The sequence below is a fragment of the Gigantopelta aegis genome, chromosome 6 (genome assembly GCF_016097555.1).
Source record: "Gigantopelta aegis isolate Gae_Host chromosome 6, Gae_host_genome, whole genome shotgun sequence".
Classification (NCBI taxonomy): Eukaryota; Metazoa; Mollusca; class Gastropoda; order Neomphalida; family Peltospiridae; genus Gigantopelta; species Gigantopelta aegis.
Genome location: NC_054704.1, coordinates 70,712,684 through 70,726,666, shown reverse-complemented (window position 1 = coordinate 70,726,666; position 13,983 = coordinate 70,712,684). Strand labels below are relative to the sequence as shown.

General features: G+C 35.9%; 1 protein-coding gene across 3 annotated transcripts in view; it reads right to left on the bottom strand.

The window, feature by feature from the left end:
• Nucleotides 1-10,760: 10,760 nt before the first annotated feature.
• Nucleotides 10,761-13,983, bottom strand: part of LOC121375411 (POU domain, class 4, transcription factor 3-like) — a 98,399-nt gene continuing 95,176 nt past the window's right edge. For all 3 annotated transcript variants that reach the window (XM_041502846.1, XM_041502847.1, XM_041502849.1), the window contains exon 2: nucleotides 10,761-13,918. In XM_041502846.1, the coding sequence (XP_041358780.1) occupies nucleotides 13,004-13,918 (915 nt within the window). In that variant the 3' untranslated portion in view covers nucleotides 10,761-13,003. The remainder of the gene's footprint in view (nucleotides 13,919-13,983) is intronic.

The following is a 13,983-nucleotide window of genomic DNA, read 5'->3' as shown; positions in this document are numbered from 1 at the left end:
CCAGTAATTTCAAGTTACTAGGTTGAATGGCATTTGACGTAACCAGTTATTTCAAGTTACAAGTAAGAATGCTGACATAGTTGGTAATTACAAGTTAAAAATCTGAATGACGTTTCAATTTTATAATTATGACGATTTGAATTTATTGTGTCAGTGACGTTTTCAGACAGTGGTTTTACCATCCATTAATTTCGTAAGTACGAACAAATACAAACTTATATTAGGAAGTTTGATGATGTTTGAGCTACTATAAACTTTAGGAAGACCAGGGCCCGTGCTTATAAAACCTTTTACAGTCCAGACTCAATCTTTAATAACGTCACATGCATACAATTTGTATAGCGTTGTCATGACATTAGTGTCTCAGACTCTATTAAAGTCATGAGTCTAGACTCTAAAACTTTTTATAAGGACCAGGCCAGAAAGACATTGTATGTATATATACAGACACTGATATACTAAATGATAACTTGTATATATTATGCAGTTTTAATCGTTGGAATGGTTATTGTCATTTGTTTGAAAACAAATATTTTTCAAATCTGGTTTGGTAAAAAAAAAAAAAGACAATAAAAAATATTGTGTTTCTAAATTATTATGCTTTTGTGCTGAGTCTGAATGTGTGAAGCAAGAAAAACAATGTCTGACTGTTCTGGGTTAGTCAAGAGAATAAGTAAAGGTATTTCACTGTTTCTGAATTGGTTGAACAAAAGAATAATGAACATAGGTCACTGTTTGTGAATTAGGCAAACGATAATAATAAAACTAGTATTTTTTTCTGGATTTGTCAAACAAGATTATAATAATAATAATAATAATAACAACAATAATCCTCTGCTTGTGAATTGGCTAACCTGGAATTTTATTTTTAATATCCCACTGCTTCTGATTTTAAAAGATTTCACTTTTTTTGAATTGATCAATCAAGAAAATAAGTATATAAAGTAAAACAGTTATGGCTCAGCAAGTTGCAATTATTCATTTGAAACAACAAAAAGACCACCATAGGTGAATGGAATATTTTCATAAAGAAACCTGTTAATTTGTGTCCATTGATATTTTCTGTCCATTGCAGCTACAACCTCTGAACAACATTAGTGTAGAGTTAAAATAGTTTCCATTGCATATTCACATTAATGCATATTCTTGCTACGAACGAAGTTCTAAATATTATTATATGGCTCTGAAATATGGGGATTTACTTGCCAAGAATTTATTGAAAAAGTACAAAATATATTTTTAAAAAGGTTTTTAGGAGTTTCAAAGAGAGTATCATCAAATGCTGTACTTGGGGAAATAGGTTGAGATCATTTGTGTGTGAAATACTTTAGCCGTTGTATAAAATATTGGTGTAAATTGTTATATATGGATTCATCCAGATATCCCAAAGCTTGTTATGATATGTTGAAATGTCGTGATGAAACTGGTACAATTAATTAGGTATCACATGTAAGAACATTGTTGTTTCAAACAGGGTTTTCTTATGTTTGGATTGCTCAAGAATGTGGCAATATCAAGTTATTTATGTCCAGCTTTCTACAGAGATGTAAAGACATTCATTTTCAACACTGGCTTGATAAAATTAACTCTTCTCATTTTTAAAGGCATATTCTTCTTATAAATCTCTTTTAGAAACAGAAAAGTATATATTATATTTGTCACAATACAAAGATCTCTTGAGAATTGTTTCTAAATTTAGATGTTTGTCACATAAATTAAAAGTACAGAAAAGCAGATATAATTCAGTAATAGAAAGAAATGAAACTATCTGTTTAAAGTGTAATCTTAATCAAGTGGAAGATAAATATCATTTTCTTTTAGTATGTCCATATTATGCTTTGAGCAGGAAATATTTCATATCAGAATACTTTATAGTAAATCCTTCAAGAGAAAAATTTAATATATTGATTTCTACCCAAAATATAAAGTGTATTAAAGGAATAACCTTGTTTTTAAAAAGAAATCTGCCAGTTTAAATTGATTATACATATATTGTAATTTGTACACGAATAGCGCACAATTAATTTGTTTTTAAAAGTAGTTATTTTGGTCATGTGGCCTCAATAACTGAATAAATATCTTGTCTTGTCTTGTCTATATGAACTTCTGATTATCATTCATTGTCAATGTAAACAATAAACAGTTGAACTTAAACTACTAGGTATTTCAACATTCTAAGCATAACTAGTTTTACTAATTGAATCCATAACTATTTCTTGTTTTCACAGTGTATGGATATGAACTCAAGTCTCACATTTCGAACATGAACACTGTTTTCTACTTCATTAATAAACATTTTCAATATCATACATGTACATTTGATTTTTAAAAATGTAAGACGAACATTTGAAGAAAAATTAAGTAAAATTAAAATTACAAATACTGTTCTGTTGTATAGAAATGAGACATCTTTTTGACACGACCTTGAAACAAATGTTGAAAATGATTCAGATATATTTTGAGAATAGGCCTGTTTAAGAGTAATTTCATAGTATGTTCTAACAATGTAAAATTATTAAAATGACCTACATTGAAAACGCACAACCCAGTTTTAGTTGTTATTGATATAACATATGTGAGATTCTTATAAAATTCACAATAACCCTATCCCTTGTATGCAATTTTGGGTTATTTATTGCTTATCCGAATACATCCACTTATATAAAATCAGTTGTATTATTTTTTTCTTCTCATATGTTTTTTTAAATTACATTTCTGACTGGTGCATTTTTAAGGTATACAATGAATCGTAAATCCTATGAGAGTGTGTGACGTCACGAAATATTGCAGTGTATTTACAACCTCCCACTGGTACTATCACTTTTACATTAACCAGTTTATTTAGAACAGTTTCGGTAATAAATAGATTGTTTTTCGATATTGTCAGTATCATATATTAGGAATAAAAATTGTATTATGCGAGCCATTATTTTTATGCCTAATATATGATACTGACGATACCGAAACACACGAGGGTAATAATCTCTTTATCATATACATATACTCTCAAGCTTAATACAACGTGGTTTGTAAACTGTACACGCAACTTTAATTCCAGTCCGCCATTACTAGATATTCAAATGACGTAAGAATATGTAGCGTGGTGTATTTTTGAATAAAAATGACGTCAAACTCGAATGACGTCATTTTTGATGTCTTTACATCGAAATAAACTTGGGCTTAACGTATTTTGTTTTCTGAACGCTGGACAGCTTTCAATGTAAAATTGCTATTGAAATGTTTTTATTTCATGATTATGAATGCATATGCCAATTATGGAGTGTCACTCAAGTACGTTTGCTTAAATATCAATAAACCTAGTGTCGTGACCTCGATTAATTTACATCTAATTTGCAGTTATCAAATTCTTATCGTGTGTCATAGTAAAATTATAGTTAATTAAAGGGACATTCCTGACTTTGTTGCAATGCTATAAAGTTTCCGGCTAATAAAACCTTTTTTAATGGTATAGAATGACAATTTACTTACATTTCCTTGTCCAGAATATCTATATCTGTATATCCAATGTGTTTTTGGTCCCCCAAATGTTCGTAGTAGCTCAATATGTATTTTTGCTAAATATATTTTTGTACGTATCAATTTATTTTTCCCTTCAACCGTCAAATAAAGTCTATTTTTAGACGGCGGATTACCTTCGACTTGTCATGCATTTGAAGCGCATCACGTGACCTTTTTGTGACGTAGAGCACATGTAAATATCATGCTGCCTGGTCATTTCGTACCCTAGTCATTTCGTACCATTGCAAAAAGTCATTTCGTACCTTAGTTATTTCGTACCATTGTGAGAAGTCTTTCCATACCATAGTCATTTCATACCAGTATATAAAAAACGAATCGACCATAGCATAAAAGCAGTGTTTTTTTTGTTTTGTTTTTTAAATTTACTTTGACAGTTTGAAAATCAGAACACATTATTGTGCAGCATATCGTTATTGATTTACCATAACACCTGTCAACTGTTATTTCCATTTTACCTAACAAGAGCCGTATTTGGTATGTACTACTAACGGCCAACTTCAATGTTTTCTGAAATTGACTCCAATTGACCAAAGTATGCTTTTTTTACATTCATAATTAATAAATATGCTAATAATAATAAATAAATAAATAAATAAATATGAACAATTTTTTTCAGTTACCAGCTGAAATGGTCGAATATTATTTATTATCTTATTTGTTTAAGAAATAAACAATAACAACCACTGAAAACATTGACTACCCTATCGATTACCAAATCAGCCAATTGCTCATGTTTATTACTTATACACAATGACAATATATTTTTTGTTTTTGCTGATCAGAAACGCCCTTAAATTAACAACAAATTTGTTTCAGTGTATGGTACGAAATGACTTGATTTAATGATTTATAAAGTCAGTTGCAGGTGGTGTTTGCATCTTATATACCTAATTAGATTGGGTACGATATGACTTTAAATTTTGCAATGGTACGAAAGGACCAAATTAGGTACGAAATGACTATGGTACAAAAGAACCAAGCTACGAAATCACTATGGTACGAAAGGACCAAGGTACGAAGTGACTAGCAACCGGCCGAAACGACCAGATACCCATAAAATTGTACCATCACAGTATTATGAGTATAATGCTTGGGTTAGGGCGAGTTGACTAATGGACAAAGTTCCGATCTTTCCAACATCTATAGATCTCTATAGCTATAAGTACAAGTGACCCTAACCCTAAATGCTAGAACGATCAGAAGGCTTGCCAAGCCGAAGGCAATAGAAAAGAGACAAGATCAAAAAGTTATTGAAGTTGAAAAAAAAGATGAAAAAAAAGAACATTATTATGAAATCTTGGAATTGTTATCGGCATCATTTCTACTTGTTTCTTTTAAAATGCGACCATTCGTATCGCTTAATTTAACGGAAAAAAAATTGTAATACTACTGACTTGTAGGAAACAAATGGAAAGTCGTTGGTAATCAATGCAAAACGTCAATATTAAAAAATAAATAGCATTAAAAACGTGCTTTCCATACGGTTCGTCCACTGGACAGTTCGTCCACGGACGATTGGTCCACTCGATGACTGCATTTTTTTCATACATATTAATAGTTATTTCTTTGACATTGTAATCGTTTCTTAACATTATTTTGTGGTATACTATAACCAAAAAAGTAAAATAGAGTTAGAATTCAACATTAATATCCTTTTTTTATTAACTGTTTGTATTCATTATCATGCCCCGGACGATTCGTCCACTGACGATTTGTCCACTCGCTCGTACATTATCCCGCATGTCACGATGTGGTAAATAGGTAATGCAAGCCTCCGCGTCGGAAGACTTTATGCCCCCCCCCCCCCCATGTCATGTTCTCCTTCAATGGCGTACATTATATCCACTGTACCCTCCCTCGTCACATGTTATCCCCATATGCCTAAAAACCTGGAAATAAAATAAAAACTCGTTGTCTTCAATTCCAATATAATTAAATGTACATTAAAAAACAATTCAACAAAACAACAAATGTCATTCAAACAAAGCGTGTTGTTTTAGACGCGACTTGATTCAACTTTCCGGATCTCATTTCACGGACGGCGATTTTGTGTTTCCGTTGACTGGTGATCGCATTGAGTCAGTTTTGTCGGAATCGAACGAAAGGATCGGCGATCTCCGTAACCCCCCCCCACACACACACACAAAAAAAACCCGCGCACTTACTGGAATGTGCATCTGCTAGATCGGGGAACTTTCTCGGATTGAATCATTGCTAAAACTAGGTTGTAGAATCGAACTTTTTGTTGAACTTTGGAGTAATCATCTATCAACAATCGGAGAAGTTGGGTCATAACCCCTACCCACCCCCCTATGAAAATCTCAACGGATTTACACGATTTGGAAAAACGACCCTTAGAGACCCAGAAAAATCGGAAAATCCGGCATATGTCGGAAAACTTTCACCCATGGAAATGTACTGGGGAAATAAAAACCCAGTGGACGAATCGTCCGGAACTGATTTTTTGTAGTGGACGAATCGTCTCGAATTCCTCAGTGGACGAATTTTCAGTGGACGAATCGTCCGTGGACAAATTGTCCAGTGGACGAATCGACTGCATCCCAAAAACGTGTTGAATATTGCATTGTGGGAAATTTGTGTTCTCGTCATCACTGCGACCTCTGACCTTCACCTTTCCGCGAGGATTTCAAATAATCGTGTCATGGGGAATCCCGAAAGTAGTGTTCTATGTAAGTATTTCAATTTCGCACTTTTCGTTGATTTTTTTACACAAATGTATTACAGGTGAGTTTACTAATCCATATTACTGTCTATTTTATTAGCTTTAAAGTCAGGAATGTCCCTTTAAGGATATCAGAATTTATCATATAATATTTTACATTTTCAGTGCAATCAAAGTATGTGATATTTTTCAGATCACATACTTTGATTGCACTGAAAATATAAAATATTATATGATAAATTCTGATATCCTTAATTAACTATAATGTTACTATGATACACGTAACTGATGGTAACATGTCTTTGTATGTTCATGACGTCACCATTCTGATAGGTGATACTAATTAACTGGTTTATTAAATTAAGTTCTCGAAATAAGAGGCAAAAGAAGTGGGGAATCTGTTACAAACTATGACTGGTGTGTCTGCTGCATTTTTTTCTCTCAGCATACTTAGTAAAATTCAATTTTATTTGAAGAGTGGTGAATAAATTTTTTAAATCTCTCCACCACGTGATCAATTTTAGGACAGCCTGTTTATTTGTGTATGTATGCATGGTGCATGCATGTATTTATGTATGTATGTATGTATGTATGTATGTATGTATGTATGTATGTATGTATGTATGTATGTATGTATGTATGTATGTATGTATGTATTTCTGTGTGTATATGTTTGCGTGTGCGTGCGTGTGTGTGTGCGTGCGTGTGCGTGTGCGTATGTGAATATATACAACTGTATGTATGTATGTATGGATGGATGGATGGATATCTATATATTGTATGTATGTATGTATGTATGTATTTCTTTGTGTATGGTCGGGCTGCTTGTCTTCCCTTGCATATGCCAGCGCGGACGACCCCCTCTCCCACCCACCTCCAGCACTTTTTCTGTCCTGGACGGGAAAGCCGGCCGAGGTCGACACCTGCGCCCATGACAGGCGTGTGCTACAACAGCTTGTTCTAAATGTGCACGTTAAAACCTAGGACCTGACCTGACCTTTAAAGAGAATTATATTACCATTTTGGCTAATTAAAATATAGTCAAACTATCAATTCATCATTAAAATAACACAAATGGACGACAGCTAACCTTTATACTAAACATCACATAGCCATAGTTTCAAAGGTGATGAGATGTCGTGAAGCAAATATATTATATTCCTTTCCTTGTGGCAGATTTCGGTTTAGTCGGTAGAGTGATTGCCTGAAGTCGTTTGGTTGTAGAATTGTTGTAGGATCGAACCCCAGCGGTGGACCCATTCTCTGATTGTTTATTTTTCCATCCCAACCAGTGACCCACGACTGATGCTAGTATGTCAAACGCATTGGTATGTGCTGTCTTTTCTGTAGAAAAGTACAGATTCCCCGATGCTAATGGAAAAATGTGGCGATGTGATAAGACACATAAAATGTCAGAATTATCAAATGTTTGCCATTCAATACCCGATGATTAATAAATCAAGGTGCCTTAGTGATGTTAAGCAAACCAAAATTTTACTTTATAAGAATTTTCACGGAGTCTTAAATAATAACAATAATATATTGACTGGTAAATTAAAATTCGCTTGACTTAATTTGAAAAGGAGTTGAGGTGAAATACCGCACGTGTTTACCGAGTACCAAACAAACAAAAAAACAAGAGAAAAAAAAAACAAGAAGAAAAAAACCTAACAAAAAAAATGTCCATTTATTCCAGACGTTTTTGTTGTTCTGTTTCAATTATTTACAGATAGCTCCCCGTGATCCCCGTGTTTACGGAAAACCGCCGCGCCTCCCAGTAATCACCGCCACATTAGATTTACTGAACCTATTACCGCCATCGGGACAGATGTTCGAGAAAAAGAAATTCGACAAACTGATGACAATTACACTAATGAAAGGCCGACCGTCTCACAATGCTAGTGAGTGAGAGCTCGGGTTTTCCAGGACGGTGTTAACACGTCCCGGAGGGGGGAAGCTCAGCACAAATTACAGGGTGGGGCACACAACACTTAAACTCCAAGTTGCTCCTAGATAGGCGGCTTTTGTTGTCACTTTTACTTTCGCTTTGTGGAGCAGATCGGCTAGGACGAGATTGGGAGTCCGTGACAGGGATGTGTCGACGTTAGATAATGTTTAACGTCTCAGGGATCGGGTCGATGGACTAATGACAGGTCTGCCCGTGCGCCTGTCTGTCTGTCGCGTTCGGCTGTTTGAAAGAGGATTACTGTTTAGTCATTGTCAATACAATAGAGTAATATGTACAGCCAAACAAGAACAGTCGAGGATGTAGAAATGGGTCTCTGGAGAACAACATCCGTTATCCTGTCAGTCAGTCAGTCAGTCACCTAGTTATTCACCAACCCAGCTAGCAGGCCAATAACACACACGCACACGCACACACACACACACACACACACACACAGAGACGAGAGAGAGAGAGAGAGACAGAGAGAGAGAGAGAGAGAGAGAGAGAGAGAGAGAGAGAGAGAGAGAGAGAGAGAGAGACTACCTCCCCACCTCCCACTTCACTTATTTTCCCCTATTTGCCCTCCCAAGGTATGTAGCTTAGTGGAAGAGCGATCGACTGAGGTGCGATGGATAGAATGATCGAATTCGTGTCATTAAAAGATTTGGATATCTCTCTCTCTCTCTCTCTCTCTCTCTCTCTCTCTCTCTCTCTCTCTCTCTGTGTTTCTCTCTCTCTCTCTCCCTCTCTCTCTCTCTCTCTCTCTCTCTGTTTCTCTCTCTCTCTCTCTCTGTGTTCTCTCTCTCTCTCTCTCTCTCTCTCTCTCTCTCTCTCTCTCTCTCTCTCTCTCTCTCACACACACACACACTAATTCACACACTCACTCTCCAGATACCTCAGTCTCTCTGTCTGTCTCTCTTTCTCATTCACCCACTCACTCTCTAAATATCTCTGTCTCTCTCAGACTGTTTATCTGTCTGTGTCTATCTCTCCCTCCCTCTCTCCCCCCTCTCTCTTCTCTCTCTCTCTCTCTCTCTCTCTCTCTCTCTCTCTCTCTCTCTCTCTCTCTCTCTCTCTCTCTCTCTCTCTCTCTCTCTCTCTCTTTCACCCACCAATATCTAGATGTCTGTCTCTCTCTCGACCAAATAATGAAATAACCAGTTGTAGTTTAAGATGTGCCGAGGTCACCGTGAAATAATATCCCTTTTCTTCGCCCTCCTCCCTCCCTCCACCCACTCAAGCCAACCTGTCTCATTCCCACACACCCTCCTCTTTTAACCCTTGCTCCACAAAACGATTCCACACACCTATCGATCGACCCACTCATGTTTCGTATGTGTCTAGTTTTGCTCAATTGAAATCGGTAACTCTCAATGAGTCGGGTAAGTGAGACATTGTACAGGGCGGTGTGGGATACAGGACACGTGTATCCGAGTGAAACACAAAGTACAGTCAATAATCGCCTTTCAGTGTACGACACGACCAGGTAACCTCTGTAATTAGGTTCGTACAGGTGTATACACAGAGGAAATATAACATAGAGACACTAACGTGTGGCAGTAAATACAAGACGGTGTGTTTGAAGAATGAAACATCAAACATATAGGGCAGAATTTACGAAGTCTGTTTTCTTAAATGTATGTAGGTATATGCGTGTAAGATATGAACAGGCTTAGAAAATTCGGGCCACAGCGTCCAACATTGTCACCCCAGTTGAAAGTCAAATATATATAGTATATATATCCTCCAGTCTCATCTTCCGACGCCAATGTTAAGGCTGTTCCAAACGTATGTTCGTAATACCGTTTTCCTATAATTTTGTAATCATTAACTGTAACATTTTATTATTTGGCGATCTGAACGACAGTCTATTTCAATATGTTTAAAAAAAACCCTGCATAATTCGAAATACACGTATTAAGATTAATTGACGTCTAATAATTAATTGTAGCTTACAGAAATCGACACAAATGTAGCAACTTAATAAAAAAAATACGTAATAAATAAATAAATACATAAATATAAATATAAATTTGTGTGTGATGTTTCATTGATGTCACAAGCATAACTTGAGCGAAATTTAAACCATTTATATAATGAATCCAAATGGTTTACCCATAATTGTTTCTCATCTAATACAATTTCTGCCTGAAAATTTCAGTCATATTACAAATTGCTACATATAAACACACATACACATATATATTGTAACAATTGCACTGTTTATGGTATTCAATATATTTTACATTTTTGTTCAGCTTTCACCAATATTTAACGATTTATTTTACTGACATTTTAAAGAAAACTAAAATGTAACCTAAACATACCTCGATATTAATTTTCAATAATATGATAAAACCAATGTACCTGTATATGCAATCGAATATCTGTAATGCAAATGGGTACATATTACAGACCACTTTTAACGTGGGGTTTTTTTTTTTGGTTCTTTAGAAGAAAATATTTCATTTTAACATTGACGTCTGCTAATTTGAACGATCGAATAAATTGCTTTTCTTACTAAAATAATTTTGTGGTATCATAAAATAATTGTTTAAACACAGAAAATAAAACGTAAAAAACATAGTGTGTAGTTTTGAAATATTTATTCCAAATTCTAGCCATGATGAATGGCACAAGCAAATGATGATTATGTCAAATATTGCACGATATGAGAAAACACAGTGCAGTGACACTTACACTGAGCACTTGTAGAAATACAGTCAAATAACAATAAAGCTTAAATAATAGTCAAAATAAAACATGTATATCCTATGTTCTTGTAGTTTTGAAAACCAAAGGGCGTCATGCTATATTAAATCACATGGAATGTATTCGTTTATAGAATTACAATATCTAGATGTAGTACCAGAATGGATGTTTTGAACATAGAATCAAAAATAATTTCTCGTTTAGTTAAAACAGAAAATTTACATATATTTAACTAGATATTTAAGGCATAAATGGGGTATTTTACCAATTAAAACATATTTAGAGATGTCCACATGTAATTAATAATATTTTCATCATCCTTTATTTCTCTATTTTCTAATTGTTTTAATATTCCTTTGTCTTTTTTTTTTTTATTGTATATCTGTCTGGACACGTGTAAATATCATTAATGCTATTGACAGTACTTAACATTAGTTACAAGAAGTTCGTTATATGCGTACATTGAGTATTCCTTGGGAGCACTCGTGTAGATTACGTTAATGTCTTGTTCAGTCAAATATTTCATTTAGAACAGAATGCATTTATACCTATAATAATAATTTAACTTTTTTTTTTTAAATTTGGGAGGCAATAATTCCAGTTTGGTTTGACATTTAAAGAAAATATATAACTGTTATGGAAATAGCAACAATTTTCTATTTTTATGTACAGTTTGTTAAAGCATTGGTCAAGATATAAATAAAATAGCAAGAATCGCCCAGAGTGAAGAATGTCGTCTGCTCATAGATTTTGAAATTATATTTTCTTGATTAGTTTATTCTATTAAATTCTGTATTCGACTGTTCTTTTGTTAATGTGTCTCTACTACTTACAGATCCGTGTTTTCATGTTTGAAGGATAAATAAAAGAAAGAAAAAAAAGAAGAATATTATACTCCATTAGCAGACGACGTTCTTCGTTATGGGTGAATACTGCTGCATTATTAATATTCTGACTAATGGTTTTACAATTTGCTCTTAAAATAGAACATTTTTGTTATTTCCAAAACAATTTTCCTTTTCCTTTTACATCAAGTCAAACTAGAATAATTAACAAATTTTTTTTATTTTTTTTTTTTGGAATGTGATATAGCAAATAAACTCATTTTGTAATGATAATGATGATAATCTTTAACATATTCCTTAATTAATAAACGAAGTGAAAATTTCACATAAATAAATAAAGTAATAAATAAATACATAATAAATAAATAAATAAATAAAATTTTGTAACATAAAATAGAAAATTAACAATGTAAAATTTCACGCGTTATACATGTATGTACACATTTCAAATCACAACACATTAATACCTGTGAGATCACGTACACTCGCACGCACACTTCGTCATCGCAACAAGCGACGGGTGAACGTCTAAGCAAGAATAATTGCCATTATTTCCCGCCAAATACGGCTTTGACGTCTGCACTTACTTACTGTCAGAACATGTCCAATTTCTTTCCAAAAAAACCCCAAACCAAACATGGGCGAATAATTCCTGAGAAAGCGAACATTGCACAATGAAAAAAAGTGTTTTTCTTATCCCAGGATGATTCGCACGGCGGGACGACACACACAGTATCACCATGACAACACTGTCAGTCAGACGACACTGCCATCAACTCAATGACATTGTCAGTTGTAAATAAGACGACACTGTCATATATCAACTGGTATTTGTTAGTTGTAAAATCAGACGACACTGTCATATATCAACTGATATTATTAGTTATGCAATCAGACGACACTGTCATATATCAACTGATATTTGTTAGTTGTAAATTCAGACGACACTGTCATATATCAACTGATACTGTTGGTTGTACAATCAGCTGATAGTGTCATATATCAACTGATACTGTTAGTTGTAAAATCAGACGACACTTTCATATATCAACTGATGCTGTTAGTTGTAAAATCAGATGACAGTGTCATATATCAACTGATATTTGTTAGTTGTAAAATCAGACGACACTGTCATATATCAACTGACACTGTTAGTTGTAAAATCAGAGGACACATAGATCAGCTGATATATATTGCCAATTGTTTTGTTATTCAGACGATATTGGATCACGGATGAGACGAAACAGCTGTGAATCACGAACAAACGAAAAACTGTCAGTGATGAACCAAAGCACCTGTAGCTGCTGAGAATTTCATCCTTTTCTGTTTTTGCCTTTGATTACAGAACCACACTCGCACCACATTTTTCTTCAAGTCCAGTTTCTCGGCGATCTGTGCGATCTTTTCTCCAGAAGGACGCGGCTGAACGGCGAAGTAGGCCTCCAAAGATCGCTTCTCCGGCGCCGCGATCGAGGTTCGCTTCCTCTTCTTGTCCCCGTGTGCCATCATCTCGGCATCGGCCTTTCTGTCCCTGGCCGCCTTCTCCTCCTCTTCCAGCCACGCCTGGAGAATAGGCTTCAGCGCGATCATGTTGTTGTGACTGAGGGTCAGGGACTCAAACCTGCAGATGGTACTCTGGCTGAGGGAGCCCACTCCCGGGATCTTGAGGTTGGCCAGGGCGCACCCGACGTCTGCCTGCGTGACTCCCAGCTTGATCCTCCTCTGCTTGAACCTCTCAGCGAATCCTTCCAGTTCCCTGGGGTCGCAGTCGGTGTCGTGCACCTGGTGCATGGCCGCGTGGTGCGCGGCGAAGCTAGGGTGGTTGCTCATGGTGTTGGGGTGGCTGTATACGGGCGGGTACATCTGGTGGGTGTGGCCGTGCATGCTGGACATGTTGTTGTTGTTGTGGTTGTCGTTCATCGACATGGTGGTCATGGGTCCCAGGGACATGGGCACGCTTCCCGTGAGCTGATCCAGCATGGAGTCGGACGGCGCGAACGGCCCCCCGTGGGTGTGCATGCTCATCTGCTGGCGGGAGCTCGCCATCTGGTGTGGGGTCAGGTCCGGGGTGTGGCCGTACAGACCGTCGGGCTTCATCAGCTGGGCGGACGGACCCTTGGGTAGCTCCACTGCAGCCAGAGCCTCGGCACGCGCCAGCAAGCCATCGTCCAGAGTCCCGAAGAAGTTGCCCTGAAAGACCAAGAAAGAGAAAAACGTGTAGGTGCCAGCCACAGAAAAACATAGATGACAAAAGT